The 25,698-nt window shown below is 41.2% G+C and overlaps 1 protein-coding gene across 5 annotated transcripts in view; it reads right to left on the bottom strand.

Annotated features, from left to right (window-relative positions):
• The window catches only part of NCOA7 (nuclear receptor coactivator 7), a 189,689-nt gene that overhangs the window by 7,432 nt on the left and 156,559 nt on the right, over positions 1-25,698 (bottom strand). For 4 of the 5 annotated variants that reach the window (XM_049900261.1, XM_049900250.1, XM_049900276.1 and 1 more), the window contains exons 11-12: positions 14,389-14,536; positions 559-684 (exon numbers count right to left, since the gene is read on the bottom strand). In XM_049900261.1, the coding sequence (XP_049756218.1) occupies positions 559-684; positions 14,389-14,536 (274 nt within the window). Of the gene's footprint in view, positions 1-558; positions 685-2,026; positions 3,128-14,388; positions 14,537-25,698 lie in introns of those variants that run through there. The other variant, XM_049900285.1, reaches the window with a different exon arrangement.

Below are 25,698 nucleotides of genomic sequence, written 5' to 3'. Positions count from 1 at the left end.
CCATACAGTTTCCAAGGACTGCCTGGTGGATTCGAACTGAAGACCTTTTGGTTAGCAGCCTTAGCTCTTAACCACTACACCACCAGGGTTTCCAAGGCTATGCTAAAAAAAAAAAATAGGACACTTAAAAAAAATTTGTAAGACAAGAAATGGCTTTTCCAGCTGGCTGAATGGACACGGGGCATACAGGGTGGAGAGAAGGAGTGTGCTGTCTCAGGGGGAGAGCAACTAGGAGTACATAGCAAGGTATATACAAATTTTTGTATGAGAGACTGACTTGATTTGTAGACTTTCACTTAAAGCACAATGAAAAAAAAAAAAAAAAGGCTTTTCTTTGGGTTTGTTGGGAGAGGGATGTCAGTCTCTGACCAGCTCCTTATACTCCTGAGAAGGCAGCGGGGAATGCTGCTGTGACCACTGTTGGTAAAGCCACAACCGTTACTCCTTTCCAACCTGGTTCATTCTTCACCCAGAGGGAGAAGAGCAAATGTAGTGAGGAATGGAAAGTACTTTTTAAAGCCAAGAAAACCCCTTCCCGAGGACCCAGGGGGAGCCCACCTGCTCTATGTGCATGTTCTCCAGGAGTGCACTGTGGGGCTGCAGGATGGGCAGCACCTCTTCCTCATCCTCGTCATAGTAGCTGCACGTGCTCTTCCTGCGCTTTGCCTCCTCAACAGTGATGATCTGAAATGGAGCAAACAACCAACCAAAAAAATGATGTGTTTGTTTTTCCTCAGATGGCTCAAAACTCCCTCAGGTATACAGCTGCCTGTAAAATGTGGTGCTTTGGCTCCATAGAATGTAAACTGGACAAATGCAGATGTTAACACAGTACAGCTGAGGCACTTAATATACACAAATTAAGGTCACAAGTTTTTCATTTTTAGTATAGCTGCCGTTTGCTCAGTCACTGAGTGAAAACTATGTATAACTACAACCAACGTGGTGGTGGTGTGTGCCATCAGGTTGATTCTGGCTCACCTCTGAAATGCTCTAAAGCTCTAAATTATTCTCCTTTAGCCTGCATCTACATTTGAATTGGTAAGGCACTAATCAGAGCTTATTCAGTAAGTCTAGAAACAGGGAGTTAAGGAAGATAAAGATAGTTGCCTAGTCAAAGCTCCTGATGTTTTCTCTCAAAGCTGTGAACACAGCAACCAACACTGATAGAAAAGATGAATGGTAACAACACTACCAGAAACAACATGACGAAGAGGCACAAAACTTTAGTTTAAATTCCAACTAAGTCACGATTCTTTACATACAGTTTAGAAATGATCAATGTATCCCTTCCTTCAAAGCTGAGAAATATTATGACGTACACATTTATTATTTTGTAGCTATGCTCATGAACTGCCAAAGTCCATGTCACCTTAAAATTCATTTTTTGTCCCTCCTAAAGTTTGTTTTTTTTTTTTTAAGTCAGTATAAATCACTAAGTTATTTTGAAATTGAGGGATATATTAGGCAACTAATTCACTGGAATTCCTCGGTACCTGTATTAATGCAACCAGTGTAACAAGTAAGCGACATCTAGTAAGAGCTGTCCTAAGTTCTAAAATGCACAGTGACAAATAGAAAGTACATGCCATTGTCTGAGCCACACTTACAGGTAATTAGCTTATAAATCTTATCATCTCCTCAAGCAGTATTTACCTAAAGAAAACACTGTCCAAGAATCACAAATCCAGCACTTTAAATGCAGAGTAAAGCACCACTCTTCTGTTGAACTCTCTATTTACCAGAGGTATAAAATGAGGCTATAAAATAATAATAATAATAAAAAAATCAAATAGGGATTTCTGACTCCAAAGGGAAAGTGCAAACCACACCATATTGTTGTTGCTACTAGCTGCTGTTGAGTGGACCCCTCAATCATACATCTCCAAAAGCAATAAAATACCTGCACCAGTTGAAACGTCAGCAGGATCTTTTCTAATTAGTAGGCATTTCAAGACCTACCAAAGGGCAGATGGCTGAGGATTCACCGGTTCCTACCATCCCTCAGGGACTTACTCCCACATACCTTCACAAAAGGCTCTTGGTCAGGTCTGGCACAATAGAAAATCTGAATGTCCACGGGCAATCTTCGAACTCTCATTGTGACCAGTGCGGGCTGCCTGCGTGCTCTCTAATGAAGAACAGACCTCCTATCTGCCTCCACAACACAGATACTTGTGGCCACACTGAGCTACAACTGTTCTTACTCTATCTAGTTTCCTGTGTGATAGAGTTTCTGTTTCCCTTAGGAGAGGTTCAGCATTTGTACAGGAACACACCCAAATTAGGATTTAGAGCAAACACACACTTCCTGTCAGGCAAAGCTGTGAGGCTGTAAGCTAACACTTTCACCTTTGAAAGGGTGATTTCCTAACAGCCGAAGAAAAACAAAACCTCATTGTGCTTTTCTTTTTTTTCTTTTTTCTTCTTACACTTTCCATCCTAATTGTCCTGAGGCTCACCTACTAGCTTTTTAGCTCAGCTTTTCAGAGTTTCTTTTCAGCACCTTCTCTGAGACTAAACGTTATGCATATTCCCTGATGTTTGAACCTCAAAGGAAGGATGAAAAACAGAAAAGGCAAAACTGCAGAAGAGAAAAGGAGCCTTTTCAAACAGGTCGGTTCATTACATAAGAACAATAGCATTTCACTTCAGTATCAAGTTATTTTTGTTTGATATGAAGAATTAAAAGAATGGGAGAACATCTGGTTTATGTGAGGCAGAAGGGGATGTCGCTTTAGTTTGGAAGGCGGCTTTATAAAACAGCAAAGTAATGACCACCTTCCTACATTTTAGAAAATTAGTCTTAATGACTGATGAACATGGTGAGTCGTTCTCTACTTCCCAGACTGGATGTCAGGGTATTGGAAAGAAATGTAGATCCCCACTGTACCGATTTTCAGTGACTTCTCTGTATCTTTTCTGGATGTGAAATGACTATCTGATCTTGAGGACTGACTGTTGCAGGGTTTGGAGTGTGGCTGCATAGCTCATCCTGGGGCTCAATTATAAAGAGGCCTCTCAGATACCCTTAGTGACCAGTCCAGGTCCGCCAGAACTCATTCTCAGCGCAACAGCATGCATATGACTTAAGACAGAACCACCCAGATTTTGTGCTAGCGGGACAGCACTTTCTTCAGGACTCAGCACTTTATGACAAAAAAAAGAAAAAAAAAAAACCCCAGTGCTGTCAAGTTGATTCTGACTCATACTGACCCTATAGGACAGAGTAGAACTGCCCCATATGGTTTCCAAGGAGTGCCTGGCGGATTCAAACTGCCCACCATTCGGTTAGCAGCCGTGGCACTTAACCACTACACCACCAGGGTTTCCACACTTTATGACAGCTAACATTTATCCAGTGTTCCTAGGCTATGGTGAGTGTCAGGTGCTATGCCAGGCACAAGGACACAAAGCAGTCCACAGCCCCCAATGAGGGGGAGGGCTGAAGGGGAGAGAGTAGAGAGAAGCATTTATAAATAAATGAATGTCATTTCCTTGTGATACGAATGCTAAAAGCTAGAGCAGAAACTCAAAGTAGGCTGGGTCCACCTGGGAAGTTCAGAGTAGCTTATTCACAGAGGAGGTGGTGAGGGAAGAGTGAGGTGTGTCTATGTATAGGGGTGGGGAGTTCCAGGTGGAAGGCATAGCAGGTACACAGAGATATGACACAACATGCTGGTTTCAGGGAAGAGCTTCTCAGTTCACTATGGGTGGAGAAGAGAGAGCAAGGGAAGTAGATTGAGAGGTGGATGAGGCCTGAGAGGCAGCAGGAGCTAAGACAATGAAGAACCTTGATGCCATGAATGGGCTTAGAATTTATCCTTATAGGCCAGTGTTCTTAAAAGCTGGTTGTTCTTCAAAATCACCTAGGAGCATTTTAAAATACGAATTCCGACATTCCTCCCCCAGACCTACTTTAAGATTCAATTATAAATAAACATTCCCCAGGTAGTGATTCTGATGAATCAGGCACGTAATAATGACTGTTATAGACAATGAGGAGCCATGGAGGGTTTTAAGCATGGGAGTATGTGATCATATTTGTATATTTAAATGACAAAGAGATATCCTGTATATATAAAGACCTTTAAACATAATGAGGAAAACATTACAAATCATTAAATAGAGTTAGAAAACTAAGCTATTTTTAAAAATCTATACTATACATCAAAATAAACTTTAGATTGAGTAAAGAGTTTAAATTGATACTATAAAAAAAACTACAGGTCCTCCAATATAAAAAGTACTAGAAGAAAAGTTTTACATAGTGTATTAGTCATCTAGTGCTGCTATAATAGAAATACCACAAGTGGATGGTTTTAACAAAGAGAAATTTATTCTCTCATAGTCTAGGAAGCTAAAACTCCAAATTCAGGGTACCAGCTCCACAGGAAGGCTTTCTCTCTCCGTTGGCTCTGGGGGAAGGTCCTTCTCATCAATCTTCCCCAGTCCAGGAGCTTCTCAGCACAGGGACCCCAGGTCCAAAGGATGTGCTATTCTCCTGGCTCTTGTTTCTTGGTGATATGAGGTCCTCCTGTCCCTGTGCTTGTTTCTCTCTTTTATATCTCAAGAGAGATTGACTTAAAACACAACCTAATCTTATAGATTGAGTCCTGCCTCATTAACATTAACTGCCACTAATCATGCCTCATTAACATCATAGAGATAGGATTTACAACACATGGGGAAATCACATCAGATGGCAAAATGGTAGACAATCACACGGTACTGAGAATCATGGCCTAACCAAATTGATATACATATTTTTGGGGGACACGACTCAATCCATGACTTAGAAAAAAACTATAAACAAAATTAAGACAAAGAACAAACTGAGGAAAATCTCTCAAAAATATAGGAAACAAATAATATCTTTAATACTAAAGTATTCAAACAAGTGATAAAACTATTACTGTATTTTTCAAAATAACACACCCACACATATAATGCACACCCAGGAAAGTAATACACGAGGGAGTTGTGCAGTTGGCAAGAAAATATCACACCCACGTTAATTGAATAAAATACAGTTAAGACTGCTTAAGGGAAATGGGCAAAGGAAATGAGTTGGCAACACAGGGAACACGTGTGTGTGCGTGCATGCGCACGTGTGGGTGTGTGTGTGGAGTATCCTCAATAGTAATCAAAGAAAAGAAAATGAAGATATATCAATCATTTTAGCAAATTTAACAACAATTTCAACTTCCAAGTTAGAAAAAAAGTAACAATACTTTCTCTGGCAGCAGTACAGTGAGAAAGGCTATTCTTCACACATTACTGGCAATTAAGTTATATAATATAATTAAAAATTAACCTTTTGCTGTCAAGTCAACTCTGACTCCTGGCAGCCCCATGTATTACAGAGTAGAACTGCTCCACAGGGTTTTGTTGGTTGTAATCTGAATGTAAGCAGATTGCCAGGCCTTTCTTCTGCGGTGCTGATGAGTGGATTTGAATCATCATCCTTTAGGTTAACAGTTGAGTGCAAACCATCTGTCCCACGTAGAGACTTAATGAAAAATTAAGAGCCTTAAAAAAGTACCCTTATACCAAGTAATTCCACTTCCAGGAAACTATTCTAAGGGAACAATAAGAGCTGCAGATCAAATGTAAAACTTGAACCAACAAAACAATTCTTAAAGGGAATCATTACATAAATTATAATAGAGATAAAACTATTACACAATCATTAAAAACAAGGCTCTTAAAAATCTTTAATAATATGATTCTCACAATATGTCAGGTAAGAAAAACAAGTTACAAAACTGTACACATGGCATGATTCCATATTTGCAAAAATAAAAAACAAGATTCTCCCCTCCACCAGAACTAAGAAAAACACCCTAAACAAAATACCAAAAAAAAAAGTCAGAGAAAATGTACAAAAGTGGTTAGATGTCATTTTAAAATTGTCTGCATTGTACATTTTTTTTGTTTCTAAATTTCCTACAATAAAGAGGTAGGTATTATTTTTATAAAATGAGCAGGTAAGGTTTATTAAAAGAGCTTGAACATAGGAGGATGGACTGTGGCTGGGGCTGGGAATGGAATTGGGAGGTCCTTGGGAGTCCAAGTGAAAGGTGCCGAGAGCCTGACCAGGGCAGTGGAGGTGGAGGGTTATGGAGGCCTCTGCACCACTTAAGAGAATCAACAAGAACCTGTGACGACTTAGGTATGGTAGGCGGAGGAGAAGAACCTGGGATGACGACCAGATTTCTGGCTTGAGGAACCGCTAATTAAAATGGGAATACAGGAGGAGAAAGAATTTTGGGGAAAGATGATGAGTTATATTGACAGGCTGAGGATGTTAGATTCTAGAGGAGTGCAAGAATCCCCTACTTCATCCACAAGGAGGAGAAATGCTGTTATGGTGGATGGTTTTAAAGTATTGCTAGCAGGCAGAGCTTACTCTTGCATAGGAGGAAGCTTGGCCAGTATTTTTCTCCTAATAGGACTTTTGTACTCTCCTTTCCACGTGGTGAGAAAGCAATGATAAGGTGGCCTGAATAGATCCAGTCACCTCTCTCTCTAGTTATCTTTTCTTCTTTCCATACGTTCCTAGTGTGCTAGGAGCTTGGAACAGGCCAACCCATTTCTTCCTCCTTCTTCAATCCTCCTTTTCTCCCTCTTCCACTTCAAGTGTAGAGACTACTGGCCAGATGGATTTGCTCTCTCTTACATTTTCTTCAGTGGCTGGGCCTGAGAAGGCCTGGGGAAGGCTGCCCAGGCCCACTCTATTCTACTCTAGATCCTGAACCAGATCTCTCTCTCTGCATGCCTCTCTAGATCCTGTTCCTCTGGGGATGGGAGGAGTTATCAAGAACTGGAATCCAAGTCTGGGGTTAGTGGAAAGAAACAAAAATAGGCCTTAAGAGGCTTGCTTTGACTTAAGATATTCAGGCCTAGTAGGGAAAGGATACAGTCCCTCATGTGGTCTAAAACTTTCCCCTAAAACTGCATGTTGGGGCAAGAAGCCACAGTCTCAGTAAGAAAATGTAACTTTTCTGGCTTTGCCTCTTCTGTGCACATATATCATGGGGGCCTTTTGGAGAAGAATGACTCTATGAGGAAAGGACTTGATACTCCTGGGTCCCTTGGCCAGAAGATCAATGACAAAATACCTCTATCTCATGGAGACTTTCAGCAGGGCCTGGGGGGCACCTATGAGATCTAGAGCAGCAACTTGAAAAAAGAGGTGTGTGGTGGAGACAGATGTAGGAGTTAGCAGCATGAACCATGAGAGTTGATAAGCTCATTCAAGGAAGATGTAACAAATAAGGAGAAGAGGGTCAAGGACAAACTCCTAGGGAGCATCACAAGAAAAAGGAACAAGCAAAGTAGACTTGGAAAGACTGGCCAGAGACAGGAGGAAAAAACAGGGGAAAAAAAAAAAAAAGATATAAAGAACCCAAGCGAGGGGAAGCCTGATCGATAGGCTTAAATATCTTTAAACAACAGTTTCAAACAAGGAGCTCATGTACTTTGGGGAGACAAACACACAAACGAGTAAATTACTAGACAACATGTTCCAAAGCTATAGACAATGGGCTGTATGGTGACAAGAGAAATAACTTTGCCTGTGAAAGGCACAAAAGCATCACTGAAGTGACAAATAAGCTGGACCTTGCAGGGCAGTAGGAGTTTGTCATAGAAAGCTCTGCCCGTGCACATGCACATTCAGGCTGGGGGGTAGTGAATGAGAAAAGGAACAGAGAGTGCCAATACATAGGATCAGATCTGGCATCCCAGATGGACTTAGACCTAAGGGGCAGGCTTCATCACCCTTGGTCATTCCAATCTGGTGAAGAATCCAACTGCCCACTCGAATCTAAAACCAGGCTGTGAGTGCTGCTGGAAAAAATTGCTCCACACTGCAGCCCAGTGCCATTATAAACGCATGGTTTCAACTGGGCCTTCGATACCAGAAAGCCATCCTACTACTGTTCCTTATTTAGCTTTTTTCCCTAGTCTCCACAGTTGCTATTTTACACCTTCTCTATACTCCTCTAACTCCTCCTCCATTTCTAAGAAATGCCCCTTCTGCTTCAGAGAAAAGAGAACCCATTGGATGAGAAATGCCTTGATTTACCACCAGTGAATCTATGCTTAATTTACACACATTTTCCCCTTTTTGGAAGGAGCCCTGGTGGCACAGTGGTAAGCACTAGGCTGCTAAATCAATGGTTGGCAGTTGGAAGCCACCAGCAGCTCTCCAGGAGAAAGATGTAGCAGTCTGCTTCTGTAAAGACTACAGCTTTGGAAAATTTCCCCCATGAGGCAGTTCTACTCTGTTCTATAGTGTCACTGTGAGTCTAAATCAACTTGATGGCACACAACAACAACAACAACATCCTCCTTTGTGGAGTCCAGGGTTGGTGCAAATTGTTAATGTGCTCAGCTGCTAACTGAAAGGTTGGAGGTGTGAGTCCACCCAGAGGTGCAACATCATGATAAACAGAGAAAAAAATTGCAGTTGTCAAAGATTTCATTTTACTTGAATCCATAATCAATGCCCATGTAGGCAGCAGTCAAGAAATCAAATGACATATTGCACTGGGCAAATCTGCTGCGAAAGACCTCTTTAAAGTGTTAAAAAGCAAAGATGTTACCTTGAGGACCAAAGTGCGCCTAACCCAAGCCATGATATTTTCAATCACCTCGTCTGCATGCAAAAGCTAAACAATGAATAAAGAAGACTGAAGAATTGGTACCTTTGAATTGTGATGTTGGTCAAGAATACTGATTATACCATGGGCTGCCAGAAGAACCAACAAATCTGTCTTGGAAGAAGTACAGCCAGAATGCTCCTGAGAAGCAAGAATGGTGAGACCATGTCTCACATACTTTGGACATGTTATCAAAAGGACCAGTTCCTGGAGAAGACATCATGCTTGGTAAAGTAGAGCGTCAGCGAAAAAGAGGAAGACTCTCAACAAGTGGGAATGACACAGTGGCGTCTCATGTACTGTAGACATGTTATCAGAAGGGACCAGTTCCTGAAGGATATCATGCTTGGTAAAGTACAGGGTCAGCAAAAAAAGAGGAAGACTCTCAATGAGAGGGATTAACAAAGTGGCTGCAACAATGGGCTCGAGCATAGCAACGATTGTGAAGATGCAGCAAGTCTGGGCAGTGTTTCATTCTGTTGTACATAGGGTTGCTATGAATCAGAACCAACTTGGCAACATCAAAAAACAAAGAGTGCCTCAAAAGAAACGTCTGGCAATCTACTTCTGAAAAATGTGTCACTGGAAGCCCTATGGAGCACAGTTCTACTCTGACACACATATGGGGCTGCCATGAGTCGCGGTCCACTCCACGGCAACTGGAGTTGCCCTTTTCTACTGTCCAAACATGGCAATGGTTATAAGGATGGCGCAGGACCGGGTAGTGTTTCGTTCTGTTGTACACAGTGTCTCTATAAATCAGAACTGACTTGATGGCACCTAACAACAACAACAACAATGTCCAACTTCCTGTCTAAGGGTTCCCCTGTCCCAATATTCCCTGCAGATTCTCAGGGACCAGCTCTCCTGATCATTCCCTTCTTCATTCCTTTATCTTGCATATCTCCCAGTCTATTGTCCTTCTCACCTCATCTAAAAGGTTCAAGTTTCTCTCACAAAGCAATCCCCCTATTAACCTTATCCCTTCTTCCAGCTTATCCTATTACCTTGTTTTTCTTCTCCACAACCAAATTTCTTGAATTGTTTATCCACATTTGCTAGCTCCACTTTCTCACCTCCTACTAATTCTTTGACCTACTAGAATCTAAATTTTGACCCTACCACTTTAATGAAACTGTTTTTGTCAAAGTCACTAACTACCGTCTTGATTTTAAATCCAAAAGACGTAACTCGGTTCTTATCTTTTGACTTCTCTGCAGCATTAATCGTTTTTGACCAATCATTCTCTTCTGAAAACATCTTCCCTGAATGACTTCCCTTGTTTCTCTCTCCCTCCCCTGGATGGTCCTTTTCAGTCATCTTTGCAGTCTCTACTTTCTTTGTTTGCCCCTTTAATGTGGGTATTCCTCAGGGTTTTATTCTAAGCCCTCTACATGTTCTCCTTGGATGACCTCATTAACACCCATAACTTCAATTTTGCTAATGATTTCCAAAAGCGTATCTTCAGATCTTTTCCCTAAACTTCAGACTGATATTCAAGTCTCTTGAACATTCCACAGGCCTCTTAAACTCAGATTAAAACCAAAACAGAGCCTTTTCTACTAAATGTAATCCTCTATCTTCCTTATCGCCATGAAGGACAGGTACCAATATCCCCCCAGTTCCCACTCTGGAAACCAGGAGATCAACCTCAACATCTTTATTATACTATGGCACATTTAATTCCTCAAAAATTCCTGTGTATGCCACCTTCTAACCGTCTTCCAAAGGCATCCAATTTTCTCTATCCTCACTGCCACTCTCTTTCAGTAACCATTATCTCTCAACCTTGATTACTACAAGAGCCTCCTAAAGGGTCTTTCTTTGTGCCTCAACTGTTGTCCAGCTCCAGTTCACTAAGCATTTATCAGCCACAGAGAGCTCTATAAAATGCATATCTGTGTGCACTTCTCCATGCTCAAAACAGTTCGATGGCTTCCTATTTCCCTTAGGAAAATAGCCAAACTCCTACACATGGATCATAAGGTCCTTCAAGACCTGCCCTTGCTTGCTCCTCCAGATTCATTTCTTGCCTCTCTCTCAGCCGTGTACTCTATGCTCCAGCCACACTGAACTTGCCTTAGTTCATCCAATGCCCCGTGCACTCTTTTTCTCCTGCGGGTCATTTCTTTGCACAAACTTATCTCTCTGTCCAGAACATGTTCCATGCCTTGGCCCCACCCCAACCACCTATATTTCTACTTCTTCAGATCCGTTCTTCTTGGAAGCCTTCCCTGAGTCCCTTGGTTTGGCTTAGGTGCCCAGCTACATGCTCCTACAGCATTTGGCACTTCATCTACAATGGCAATTATATCATTATATTATAATGTATCTGTACCCATTGCTCTTGAGTCAATTCTGATTTATAATGACCCTACAGAACAGAGTAGAACTGTCCCATAGGGTTTCCAAGGCTGTACATCTTTAAGGAAGCAGACTGCCATATCTTTCTCCCATGGAGAGACTAGAGGGTTCGAATGATGGATCTTTCGGTTAGCAGCTAAGCGCTTAACCACTGTGCTACCAGGGCTCCTTAATGTTTCTGTATTCAACGTTAAATTCTACTTGTCTCATCACTGTGCTCCTAGCAAGGTGAGGGCTTGGTAAGTGCCTAATAAAAATTATGACAGGCTTTTATGATCAAGTTAAACCCACTGCCATTGAGTCAATTCTGATAAATTTCATCCCACAGGTAAAAAGGATCCAGCAGCAGTTTCTAAACAGGTGAGTGATACGAAGTGATTGAAAACATCATGAGGACAAGGACCATCTTTATCGTGTTTACTGGCACATAACAGGCACTCAAATATTCACTGAATAAATAAATGAATGAAGCCTTCTCAGAAAGAAGATATGGAGGATGGATTGGATAGGGAAGGGTGACTCTGGCAAAATTAATCAGCAAAATATGGTAAAAGTAAAAGCAAAGTAAAGAAGGAGCAATTGAAAAAGGTTACAGAGGCTGGATTTAAGAGACATTCCTGAGAAAGAACTGAAAAGATGGATTTGAAGATGGAGAAAGTTGATGTTGCAAACCTCTTCAGTTTGGGTGATAGGCAGGCTACCTTAACCTAAGTAAAAAAAAACATGGTGCAGAACAGAACCCTAAAAAACAAGTGTTGACTTGGAGATGCACCCTGAGCACCAGGTAGATGTGCCGACTTGGCACATGGGTTGGAAATGGAGATAAAGGCCTGGGCATGGTGATCGCTCAGGTAGACATTGAAAATAATGCAAAGTTCTCTAGGGGTGACAGAATAGAACAAGAATAGAAGCCTGGAGGAAGAAAACATTTATGGGGTAAGGCAAAAGAAAGGAAAGAGCAAAGAAATGGTCAGAGAAAGTAGGGTGAAAGTGGAGAATGCTGCCGTAAAAGCCAAGGAGGAATAATTTTAAGAGTGTGGGTGAGGTCAGCAGTGTCAAATGCAGAGGTGAGTTCATGTATAATGGAGATTAGGTGGTCTATGGTGACCACAGAGGGGGTGATTTCAGTAGTGATTGTAGAGAATAAGTTGACTGTAAGATGTTGAGGAATAAAAGGCCCTGAACCAATTTGTTTAAAAACTTTGGTAGGGCTAGAAAGGAGGATGTCAGGGAAGAACCCGTTAAGGGTGAAGAGAAGGATTCTTTTTTTCTTTCTTTCTTCATTTTTAAAAATCTTGATCATGTCTTGATAAAGGAGAAGGCCCCAGGGAGGAAGGAGTGATGACATAAGAGAGGACAATTATAACTGACAAAAAAAGAATCAGTCTTAGTGAGGGGAAATAAACAGCCTTTCCTTGAGTCAAAAATGAAGGGTACTATAAAACAGGTAACATCACAAGGACAGGGACTAATTTTATCTTGTTTACTAATGTATACAAAGTATCCAGCAGAGAATCAAGTATTTTTTGGCACATGGTTTTTTAGCCACTCAAATATTCATTGAATGAATACATAAATGAATAACGTCTTCTTAGGAAGATGACTCTAGCTAAGGTGTGGCGGATGGATTGGATTGAGAAGTAACCCAATGGAGTAGAGAAGAGAGAAGGTAAGGAAAACCTTGTCCAGTTGCTTTTTCTTTGCAAAAGGAAGGAAAGTCCAACCTCTGGGATTCAACGAGTATGAAGTGGGCTAGGGAGCTTTAGAAGAGTGTTGTTATTGTTGTTAGATGCTGTTGAGCCGATTTTCAGCTCAAACTGACCCAATGTGACAGAGTAGAACTGCCCCATAGGGTTTCCTAGGCTGTCATCTTTATGGGAGCAGATCGCCAGATCTTTTCTTCTGCATAGCCACTGGGTGGGTTCAAACTACCAACCTCTCGGTTAGCAGCCAAGTACTTAACTGCTGCACCACCAAGGCTCCTTAAGAAGAGTTCAAAAAAGGGAGATGACTAAAACCCAGTGCCACTAAAAATATTTTTCCATTCATATGCGAGGACTTGAAGGCTTTAATTAACTACAAGACTAAAAATGATGCAAAAATTGTCCTGTGGCTACTTAAAAAGCCAAAGAAGATGATGGCCACATTAATAAAAGCATAGCATCTACAACAAGGAGGAGTTATCCCATCTAAAGTAGGTGTTATCTTCTGTGCATCATATTTAAGAAGGACAAAGACACATTAGATGTCACTCAGAGGAAGAGGACCAGGAATGTTGAGGAACCTTGGTCTCGAGCTCTTTGATCTCAGCCACAAAAGCAAGATGATGAAGGAAATCTCATTGTTTGGGAAGAGGTCAGATATTTGTAATAGCCCATTCTTCCTGGCTGAGAGGTTTTCTCCATCAATGTTTAGCCTAGAAGCAGATAAAATTGTGAGGGTGGATTTCCCAGGATTGCAGACTGGGGCTGAGAAACTTGTCAGCTCTAGTAACTGTGATTCTGAATTCATTACCCATCTGCCCAAGGTGGGAAAGAAGAAATGCTATACGGGGTCTAAGAGATAAGCAGAATAGGAAGAGTGTGAGGAATGAGACACTACAGCGCTCCATGGCGATGAAGAACCAGCTTAGTGGTAAGATGGAGGAGGAGACATATTTCTGCTTGTCTGATCCCCAAGCCTCCCAACTTTGTAAACTTTTTAAGCGTATTCAAAACCATATTTCCAAGGCTCTGCCCAAAAGAGATGCTTGATACATGCTTGCATGATTGGAGAAAGGGATCAGTATAAACCAGAGGTTAGCAGACTATAGCCTATGGGCCAATCTGGCCTGCCATCTGTTTTTGTGTGGCATGTGAGCCAAAAATCATTTTTACATTTTTAAATGGTTGAAAAAAGTAAAATAATAATAAAAAAGGATATATTTTGTAACATATAGTAATTATATGAAATGAAACACAACCAAGCCCACTTATTTACATACTGTCTACAGCTGCTTTTGTGTAACAATGGCAGAGTTGAATAGTTGCAATAGAGATCAAACAGCCTCCAAAGCCAAGAATATACATTATCTGTCCTTTTATAGAAAATGCTTGCTGGCTTCTCAACTAAGGCATGGACAATGTAAGGGGATCAGTCCAGTGTGGTCAGAGAGAACTGTTTGTGTATATGCGTGGTTCTAGCACATGTAACTAACTTCAAACAGAAGGGTAAAGTTATTTTCCCCCGTAACTTCATAGTTGCACAGGAAATCTAACTTCTTAACAGCCAGTAACTTGGAATCTGAAGATGAGAACACTGCAATCGCACATTATTGTTAGGATGGGCACAGTCGACTCCCACCTCAAGTGCTCACCTCCCAGCTCTTGGTTGTGGGCTCACTGAAGAAGTTGTCAATCATATTCAGTTCTTCCTTTTCCACCACCACGAAGCCTTGCTCTTTGGCATCTTTCCCATAGACATCAGGAGACCACTGTACAAAGAATGTGTACAAGTGATCCACCCTGAAAAACATGATACGAAAAGGGGTTAACATCACATCGGTTTTCCTGGCAGGCACTAGTGGGGACATGCGCACATAAAATTGTCTTTTTCCTGCTTGGCTCATCTGTTTTGCTAATTGGGAAATTTCTCATGGTGAAGACTACCTCTACCAGTGACCTTTCAAACTCTGGATCTGAGTCAAGAAATGAAACTACCAGTCCCCAGGCAATGAGGACCTGTTAAACTATCTTTCAATCTTAGGAAAAGATCAAAAGATGGGATGTAAATCTGAAAAATACAATGAAATATTTACGCCAAATGTTTTTCTCATTGGTCTTTTACTGGGCACTTGTATTCATAGAAAACAAACAAAATGAACTGAGGCTTTAGTTGGAAACAAAGATAAACAATACTCCAATGGGTCTTTATTTAGACTGAAGCACTATTATCATTTTAATAGAACATCTTGATAACTAGAAAATGTCAAGAATAATACTAGTTATTATTTTAATATTAGAAAGAGACCTAATTTTATTGACATAGTAATAGTACTGCAGTTTGCTTCCAGTTTCTCTGTTCTTATACATATTTCATATAGCAAGGTGCTGATGCATCTTTTAAGGCTTAATCACTAGAGAGATGGCTAGCTCCTGAGCAGAGGATGTGAGCTCTCAGTGCCATGCCTAAGTTACACCCCTTCACCCCCAGGTATGAGACCACCACAAGACACAAGACACAAGCCCTCTGATCTCAAATTCCATACCTGTAACCACTGGAGTAGGGGAGTAGGATGGGTGGAATCAAATGATTCTTAAAGCCCCTTCTAATTTGAAAATAAAACAAAACAAACAAAATTGTCACCCACAATTCTGATGCTTCAATGGATCAAACTGCTTTTAGGTTTCCACATTTCTACCAGTCCCTATCCACACGTATACACATTTTATCCTTGTTATCAGAGCTAAGACACAACTGGTTTTCATATGTAACATTATATAATGTACTTGATCATATTGTTAGTCTTTGTAGTTATTTTTAATGCCTATATTTGATGAAATTAATAAACCATAATTAGCTTGTATTCTTATATTGTCAGGGTATTTAGCTTGTTTCATTTCTTTGATTGTACTAATGCAGCAATGTCTAAGCCTTATGGTCTACATCTTTCACCATCGTTTGAATTACATTCTCAAGAACAGTTCCGAGAAAAAGAATTACTGGGCCAAAGGGCATGATTTTATAGCTGATGATTCATCCTGCCAAGCTGCTTCTGAAAGGCTGGCTAGCTTCCTCCGCCACCCGCACTGCAGTGTCTTAGTTTCATCATAACCTTGCTGATCCTTTTTTCTTCTTTGAATGAGTGAGTTTAATGCACAGAAGTTTGGCCTGACTCAATATGCATTTCTTGGAGTGTGAGCAGGTGGACCATTTTTCAATGTTTTCTTCCTAGTTGCAGTTTTTCTTTTGTGAAATTAGCTCTTTGTGGTTGTGGAGTCAGTGTTTTTCTTTTCGGTCTGTGGGAGACTTTATGTAATGCAAACATTCACCATTATCAAGTATATTTCTATGCTGTTGTTTTCCTTTTTATATGAATCATGTCTTTCCTCCCATAGTACAAAATGACTAATTTTCATACACTTTAAAGGTAGAAATCCTTTGTGATTTCTTCTACTCTTCAAAACATGGAAAGTTATCACGCCAAACAAGGTGCAGATCAGTGTGTATGATCCGCTACTATTTCTATTAAAAACAAAACATATATGCTATTACTATACACAGAATACTCTGAACATCTACAAAAGAAACTGGTTAACACGGTTACCTCTCGAAATGGAATTGGGTGGGCAACTTATTTTACATTGTATGTATCTTTCTGTAAATTATTTTAAATTTTGGAGTAGGTAGTACGTTCACATGGTTCAAACATAAACATTATATTTAAAAAAGCATTTAATGCGATGTCTCCTTCTCACCCACATCCCTGCCCACCCCATACAGTGCCCACCTCTGGCTCCTACAGGTGACCATGTTTTTTTGTTTCTTTTGTGTATTTGTATGCAGATACAAAAACGTATGAATATATATTCTTTTTGTCTGCCCTTCCTTAAACAAAAGATAGTACTATTCTCTATTTGCTTTTTTCACATAATATATCTTAAAAATCTTTTCACATCAGTATATAGACAGCTTCCTCATACTTCCTTTTACAACCACATAGTACTTTGCTCTGTAGATTTGCCATAGTTTATGTAACCATCTTCTATAATTAGGCACTGGATCATTTCCAAGATTTTGTGAACAATGCTATGCGAATAACTTCAGGCATGAGTCATTTCACACAAGTACAGAAATACAGGTACAATAAATTCCCAGTGGGACTGCATTGTCGAAGGATCAATTCACTTGTATTTTTGACGTATAATACTAGGTTTCCTTTAATAGGGGTTATATTATTTTTTACCTCCCACTAGTAATATGTATACTCTTTTGGGCCTTAGAACTATTTTTACTATGTTCTTTTAAGAATATAGATTAATTTAGAAAGCAAGAAATAAAACACCACTCCAGTGAGGTTTGATGTATACAATTCATTCTAACTTCTAGTTTTTGTTTTTTTTTTAATTGTACTTCAGATGAAGGTTTACGAAGCAAACTACCTTCTCATTAAACAATACACATATTGTTTTGTGACATTGGTTGCCAACCCCATGATATGTCAACACTCTCCCCTTCTTGACCTTAGGTTTGCCGTTACCAGCTTTCCTGTTCCTTTTTGCCTTCTCATCCTTGCCCCTTGGCTGGTGTGCCCCTTTAATCTTGTTTTGGTTTACGGGCCTGTCTAATATTTGGCTGAAGGGTGAACCTGAGTGACTTCATTACTGAGCTAAAACGGTGTCCCAAAGCCATACTCTAGGGGTTTTAGTCTCTGGTAAGCCAGGTAGTCTTTTTGTGTGTGTGTGTGTGAGTTAGAATTTTGTTCTATATTTTTCTCCAGCTCTGTCCAGGACCCTCTATTGTGATCCTGTCAGAGCAGTCAGTGGTGGTAGCTAGGCACCATCTAGTTATGCAGGACTCAGTCTGGTAGAGGCTGTGGTAGTCTGTTAGTTCTTTGGACTAATCTTTCCCTTGTATCTTTGGTTTTCTTCATTCTCCCTTGCTCCAGATGGGGTGATACCAGTGGAGTGTCTTAGATGGCTGCTCACAAGCTTTAAAGACCCCAGACGCTACTCACCAAAGTAGGATGTAGAATATTTTCTTTATAAACTATGTTACGCCAGTTGAGCTAGATATCCCCTGAGGACCATGGTCCCTAGCCCTCAGCCCAGTAATCTGGTCTCTCAGGGAATTTGAATGTGTCTTTGGAGCTTCCATGACCTTGCCTTTGTCAAGTTGTGCTGGCTTCCCCAGTGTTGTATACTGTCTTACCCTTCACAAAAGTTACCACTTACCTATTGCACTCTTCTAGTTTTTTGAAGTCTCCCACTATTACTGTAGAACTATCGATTTCCCTTTTCAGTGCTGTTAGGGTTTGTTCTATGTATTTTGGAGCCCTGTCGTTGGGTGCGTAGATATTTATTATGGTTGTGTCTTCACAGTGGATTGTCCCTTTAATCATTATATAATGCCCTTCTTTGTCTTTTATGGTGGATTGTGTCTTAAAGTCTGTTTTATCTGAGATTAGCATTGCCACTCCTGCTCTTTTTTGATAGCTGTTTGCTTGATATATTTTTTTCCATCCTTTGATTTTTAGTAAATTTATGTCTTTGTTTCTAAGGTGTGTCTCTTGTAGACACCATATTGATGGGACCTGTTTTTTAATCCATTCTGTCACTCTCTGTCTCTTTATGGTTGCATTTAAATCATTTACATTCAGTGTGATTATTGATAGGTGACTTTATTGCTGTCATTTTGTGGTGCTGACATTTTCTTTGTTCCTCTTACTCTTCTGTGCCGAATTCCCTTCTTTTATGTATTTTATTTCATTTCTTTCATTTTTGTAGATATTGTGTTTACTGAGACTTTGTTTTTCTTCTTTATTTTAACGAGGTTTGCTAACTTTCTTTGTGGTTACCTTGAAATTTACCTCTATCTTCCTAAGTTTAAACCAGTTTTTTATTACTTGATAACACCTTGACTTCCTCTCCATTTGAAAGTTCTATATATACACTGCTTATTCCCTCTTTTATTGTTCTGACGTTGTTGTCACTGACAGATTAAGCTCTTTGGTTTCCTGTTGTAAATCTTTTAGTTTTGTTTTATCCTTGAGAGCTCATTATCTAGGTTGGTATCTGGCTGATGCTGTCTTATGTGCTAGATTCAGGTTTTCGGCTGGTGGTGTTGGTTCACTAACCAAAAGGCTTGCTTTAATAATTCTTGTAAGTTTCCCTTGGTTTTTAGTGCATTCCCTTAATCTCTATCTATCTGGTAATGTCCTAATTTTCCCATCATATCTGAATTCTTGGATGTTTTTTTCTTTGAAGCTTTATATATGTCATTCCATTGCCTTCTTGCCTGCATGGCTTCTGCTAAGTAATCAGAGCTTAGTCTTATTGTTTCCCCTTTGTATGTGACTTTTAGTTTTTCTTGAGCTGCTCTCAGGGTTCTTTCCTTGTCTTTGGTTTTAGTGAGTGTGATTATGATATGTCTCTGTGTTTTTCTTTTGGGGTCTATCCTATATGGGGTTCATTGAGCTTCTTAGATTTTCATCCTTCATGATATTAGAGAAGTTTTCTGTCAGCAAATCTGCAATGACCCCGTGTTTTGTTTTTCCCCCCTGTTCTGGAACTCTAATCACATGCAAATTTTTGCTTTTGATTATATCCTACATCATTCTCAGGTTTTCTTCATTCTTTTCTCTGATTTTTCTTCAAAGTAGTATCCACTATTTGTCTTCAATTCTGCTGATCCTGTCTTTCACTGTTTCAAGTTTGTTCCTAAAGCCTTCTATTGCACTGTCCATTTCTGAAATCTTGTTTATCTTTCAGATTTCTAATTGCTGTTTTTGTATGACTTATGTTTGTTTACTTTGATATTTTGTTCCTGAATTATTTTCCTGACTTCTTCCATTGTTTTATCTGTCTTCTCCACAATTTTGTGCATATTTTCCATGATTTTGTCTATCTTTTCCTTATTTTTGTTTGCATTTACCTTCATCTGTTGGAGAGCCCTGAATATTAGAGTTCTGAATTCCCTATCAGGTAGCTCCAATGCCTTTTCTTCTAGCAGAAGGTCATTTGGTATTTTATTTTGGTCACGTTCTGAAGTCATCCTCTCTTGTTTCTTTAATATGTTTTGATATTGTCTGCCATGTCTAGGATATTCAGGAATTATTTTCTTCATTTATTGATTGTAGATTTGATTGTTTCATGCTGCTTCCTTATTTTATTTGGTTATGTCTGGGCAGGTGGGCTGGGTGCTTTTGTTGCTTGCTAGCCTGTGGACAGGATACTTCTCATCACCTTATCCAGGTGGGCAGGGCTGGTCTCTGAGCTCTGGTGCAGCAGGGTGGATCCAGTGGAGGTGGAGAGGTGGGGATGAGTAGTTTGCAGCACAAACTGGTGTGACAAGGTGCAGCTGGGGGGCAGTGCAGGGCAAGGTCCGGGGAACTGTGTCATTACTGCTTGGGGGCATGACACTCAACACACAGTGCAGATAGACAGGAGGGAAAGGAGAGGACGTGATGTGCAGAGCCAAGTGGGTGGGTAAAAGAAGAGAAGGAAGAGAGAGAAACAAAGGCAAAAAAAGAAAAAGTGAAAAAGAAATAGGTAAAAAAAATGAAGTTTAAAAAAAAAGAAAAAAAGGAAATAAAATGGCAGCGTGGTAGGATTTGGCAGATAGGGGCAGGGCAGACCCAGCGAGGCCATGTGCTGGTGGCTCTCTAGCTGAGTGGTGTGACTCAGCCTGTCAAGAAGTGGCATGGGTGCTGCGCAGCGCTAGGTGGGCGGGAGAAATGAAAGGAAAGAGGGGAAAGAGGAGACGAAACCAACAAAGAAATAAAAATAAACAAAAAATACTAAAAATAACAACAAAAAAAGGTGATGGTGGAGGCGCTGTCCACTGGGAGGGGTGGGATTAAACGGGTGGCAAGCTGATGTCTCTCTCACCGGGCGGCATGGCACAGCCTGTAAGGAAGTGGCAGAGGCAGCACAGGGCCTAGGTGGGAGGGAGGAGGAAAAGGAGAAGGGGAAAGATAAAGAAAAATAGAAAGTATGGCACTGAGGGAGCCGGCCCATAGGGCTGGCGCAGACCTGGGGAGGTCGTGTGCCAGAGGCAGTGCATGGGGTTGGGTGGATGGGAGAAAGGAAAGGAGGGAAAGGAGATAGAGAGAGAGAAGAAACAGTAACAACAAAAAGAAACCCAAAAAACAAACAAACGATAAATAAATAAAATGGCGCTGAGGTAGCTGGTCGGTGACGGCGGTGCAGACCCGAGGAGGCCGCGCGCAGTCACTCTGCAACCAAACTGTGCAGCACAGCCCCTCCAGAAGAGGCTGAATTCGGACTTAAGATTTCATTTCTCCTTAGCCATTACAAAAAATTACAAGAAGATGTAAATCGTGAAAATAATTTACTCAACAAAACAATAAAATTCAATAAAGTTTTTAGTGAAAGAACCTACCTAATAACTGCCAGTCAATTTTATTTCTGGTGATGAAGACATTATGTTGTTTGTGGAGATCATTTAAGCAGTCCTTTTTAATTGTGAAATAAGTCCAAAATAAGTGGGACTTACTATTCTGGGTGGGAGAATATAATTGGACCTTTCTTGCTTGAAGATAACAACTCATTCCTACAATCCCTTGGCAAGGCAGTGGATGGTGGATGAGAGGGAAGATTTGCATAATGTCCAAAGAATTTCCTGGGACAGCAGAATCTAGTACCTAATAACTTCTCTTTTGAAATTCGAGATTATTTGGCCATCTCTGATGAATTGAGATGGTCCTGACAAAGGTAAGCCCACAAGAAAAGATACCAGCTCTCATTCCATCTCAATCTTCCTAAAGGGAAACTCTCCAAGGGAGTGGGAGGAGATTACAGTTTAAACTGATGAACTGGGTCCACATCAATGCCATGACTGCTTTAGGAGCAGGCTAACTTGGGCATGGTGTGCTGCTGAGGCTGAAACTTAGACCAAGCCCCTGCCACTTTAGGCATGGGATGGAAGGAAATGATTGCTTATGTCATATGCATATATGTGAGTTCCTGAGCAGCTGTAACAAGGGGGTTGGGTTTTGCAAGGTCAATTTTGGCATAAAGCATTCTTGCCTGAATGTGCCATCCTCTCTTGAACCCCTCAGCCTGGGCGGGGATCTGCACCTGCAGGCCTGGGGGTGGCTAGATAAGGAGGCTTATCCCAAGCCTCTTCTTTTATGACTGCTGGGTTTTCAGTGACGGTGAACCAGGCTTCTGGGTTTGGTAGTGGCCAGAGTGACCTATTCTATAACAGTCAATAGCAGCCAGGGCCAGCCTTTTAAAATGAGTAAGCAGTGGGGTCCTCTGACTTACCACAGAAGGAAGGTCTCTGGAGAGAGGGAAAAAAGGTATTCTCAAAATACGACAGAATAAAGGCTCAGAGTAATGAAAATTTTAATATTAAAAAGAGAAGCAACCTTATGTTTTAACCCATGCTGGTGAGACATAACATACCAGCTACCTAAAAAGAAAAGATGTGATTCCCTGCCTTCAAGAACCTTGCATTGTAAAACAACTCGACAAGGCAGGTACTACTAAGCCCAATTCAAGGGCGAGGAAACTGAGAATCAGATTCCTAAGAACAAATAACGTGTTCAACCACCTGATCCCTAGAAATGTTCCAACCAATCCAAGCTGCATGCTGAACTCCAAGGGGTGCACGTACGTTCTTATACCTGTCCACAGTCAGGGCTCTCATAGGATGTGTCAATACTTCCTTGGTTTCGGATTTTATTAATGAAGCCAAAGTAATATTAGTGGGCTATCCTGCGTGGCCCTTAAGGCACATCCTGCCCAATCCCCATTCCTGCTATTGCACCTTCCACCCACAGGCTTACTACTGTACTGATCTTCAGGCCTTGGGATCCAGCCAGCCAGAACTGTGCTCTAGGCTTGGAGAGTGTGGTGAGGCCAGCCACGCTTCTGGGAATGGTTCTCTTCTGGCTGCAGCAGGTAGGGCAGTTACCCTGAATTGCCTCTCTCCTTTCCCAGTCCTGGGCTGTCTCTACAGTCAGCAGGGTCATACCAACTTTAGGAAGCATCAGGTGAGGTTAAATAGGAAACCTCAAAAGTACATTCTGCAATGGGGCACCCTGACAGGAACTGTTCATGTCTTTTCTCTCAGACATGCAGGGCAGTGGCACACTGTGATTTTCCTCAACAATAGCCTCCCACCTAATTTTCCCTCATATTCTCATGCAGAGAGATTAGAAGAAGGGAAGAAATGAAGAATTAAAATAGCCTGTCCCACAAGGGAGAGTTAAAATTCATTTGGAATCAATTTGCTTAAGTTCTAAGGCCATTAGAGGCCAAATGGAAAGAATCTATGACTCTCTTTCCAGCTCTACTTCTGTTCAATTCCCTAGCCTTCATCCACTATTTTTACTATTTTAATTGAGAGAGGGAAAGAGGATATGACTTCATCTTTTTTCTTCCAGATAAGGGTGGCCTTAAACAAAATTTTTTGTTTTTTTTTTTTAGATTATTTAACCTAATTCCTGGAATAGTTCTTTTGGGCAACTGGATTTTCCTAGTGCTTAGTTCCCAGAACTCAACCTGCCCTCTGAAGCAGGCCTCAAGTTCAGAAATTCCCCTCCTTGTCTGTGCCTGCCACCTCGCCCACTTCTTCCTCTGGACTCTGCCAATTTTGCTCTCACCTTGACCCTGACTCCTCCTCTTTCCCCAGCCATTAGTCCTTCCTGGTTTCATGTACATCCAGGCCAAGTTTTCATCTCATGCTCACTGGCATCCCCTAGAGGCCAGCAACTTTGACCCTCTACTACATCTGCTCTTCTAAGCAGCCTACCAAAGAAATAAAAACATCATTTTTCTAACTCCTCTGTTGGAATGATAAATGTTGCCGGGCTTGCTTATTCATGCTTAATAGATCCACTACAAATCAAAGGTGCCTAACCTTAGCTAGAAAAAGCCCTCCCTCATGGCAGAAACCGTGGTGGTGTAGTGGTTAAGTGCTATGGCTGCTAACTAAGAGGTCAGCAGTTCGAATCCACCAGGTGCTCCTTGGAAACTCTATTATAGGCTCATTTTGAGTCCGTATCAACTCGAGGGCAGTGGGCTTGGGTTTGTTTTTTTTTTTTCCAGTGCGGCTTCACACTGCCCTCTAGCTCATTTCCTGTATCAATCCACATGGGAGCTATTCCAGACCTCTACTTTCTCAAGCTCTCAAACCCTGTCCTATCCATCCCCTCTCTGAATAGATCTCGCTGCTGTACTATTCTAATAATGCACTCCCTTTGGCCATCCCTCTTAGCAATTTTTTCTTCAAAAGAAATAACTCCTCTTCTACCCACTGTAACCCTCCTCTTTGTACTTTTGATAGTCTTATTTTTCGGTCACTTTCTTTTACTACTTCTGTCCCCACCTTTCCCAGCCCTTCAATCCCCTTCATCTTGATCCATAAACCTGCTTGCCATTTCCTCATCCTTAAGAAATAAAAAGGCTGTGGATTTTGTTTCTGCCTAAAAGCTCTTTTCCCAAATCTCACCTTCCCTTCAGAGAATATTGTTAATACTTGGGGTTACTAAATTTTCCAGCTCCTTTTCATTCCTGAATTATTTCATTTTGATTACCTTTTAGTATACGTTCTTTGTTAAACCTGACTCGAATATTTTCTGAAGGAGGGAGAGTTTTTAAATCTTGTTACCTCCCACACCACGTCACTGAAGCTGATTTCTCAAAAGTCATCACCTGTCAAACTAAGAGTGTCTCAGACATCATTTGTCCTGACTTCTGAATGCCTGACACTGCTGATGACTTATGTATGGTCTCCCATGAGTCACTGAGCTTCTCTGGCGTTCGGTTGCCTCACGGCACTAGCCAGGGCATATAGCTGAACCAACACTGGTCTGCTAGCTGATCATGAAGTAATGGGTGTGGTAACACACGTGAACAGAGAACGGGTCAAGCACTGAGTCAAGCACTGAGTCCTGCGAAATGCTAATATTTAAGGAGGAAGCAGTAGAAGTGATCCTGGAAGGAGCCCAAGAAGAAATGGCAGAGAGGTAGAATAAAATGCAAATCAGATCACTTCACCAAGCTGGCTTCAAATCCTTTCCATGTCTCCTCAGAGGTTTTAGGATAAAGGAGCCCTGGTGGTACGGCAGTTAAGAGCTATGGCTGCTAACTGAAAAGGGGGCAGTTTGAATCCATCACTTCTTGGAAACCCTATGGGGCAGTTCTGCTCTGTCCTAGAGGGTCACGGGTTTGGTTTTTTGGTCAAACATCTTGGGGCTGCCTGGGAGCTTTGTTTCCTGCCACTCCCCCAAATGAACTCTTTATTCCAGCCATATGCATTATGGATCTTTGCTCCAACACATCATTCAGGCCTCTGTGCTTATGCTGCTGCCACATATATATAATAAATAAGAGAATATATACATACATACATATATATATAAAATAAGAGAAGTGATAAAGGCAAGCCCAGTGGAGAAGCATTTAAGGCTGGGGTCAGAGAAGGCTCCCCAGGGACCACGGCTAAGCTTAGAGTTGAGGGAGGCGCACAAGACAGTTACACAAGAAAGGAAAAATAGCATTCTACTGGAGGGTACACATGCAAAGACACAGCATTTTAAGATCAGGGTGATGCTATATACAAGTCAGTAAGGACACTGCAGACAGGAAGGAGGGCAAAGTTACCAGGTCTATCGTGATTTTGAAAAGAGGATTCTGTAACGGGGCTGCTGAAGATGGCTGCTGAGATGTAGGTAGGAGACCCAGGCCCAAACAATCCTAACAGCACAAACAGCACAGTGACAGAAGCAAGTGGGCATCTGCGCTGGGTATTTGTATTGAACAGGAACTTATCAGGCAGGAGAGGAATTCCTGACACGAGGAATGAAAGAGTGAGACTTCACTTTTGCTTAATGGAATGGCAGGAGATGGGAATGAAGGAGCTGCTGGGGCTGGTGGGGCTGGGTAACTGGGTCACAGAGGGCTCCGGGCACAAGAAATGGTGCTTAAACTTTATC

The sequence above is a fragment of the Elephas maximus genome, chromosome 1, assembly GCF_024166365.1.
Source record: "Elephas maximus indicus isolate mEleMax1 chromosome 1, mEleMax1 primary haplotype, whole genome shotgun sequence".
In the NCBI taxonomy this organism is placed as follows: Eukaryota; Metazoa; Chordata; class Mammalia; order Proboscidea; family Elephantidae; genus Elephas; species Elephas maximus.
The sequence above is the reverse complement of the archived record's forward strand: the minus strand, read 5'-3'. Positions and strand labels throughout refer to the sequence as shown.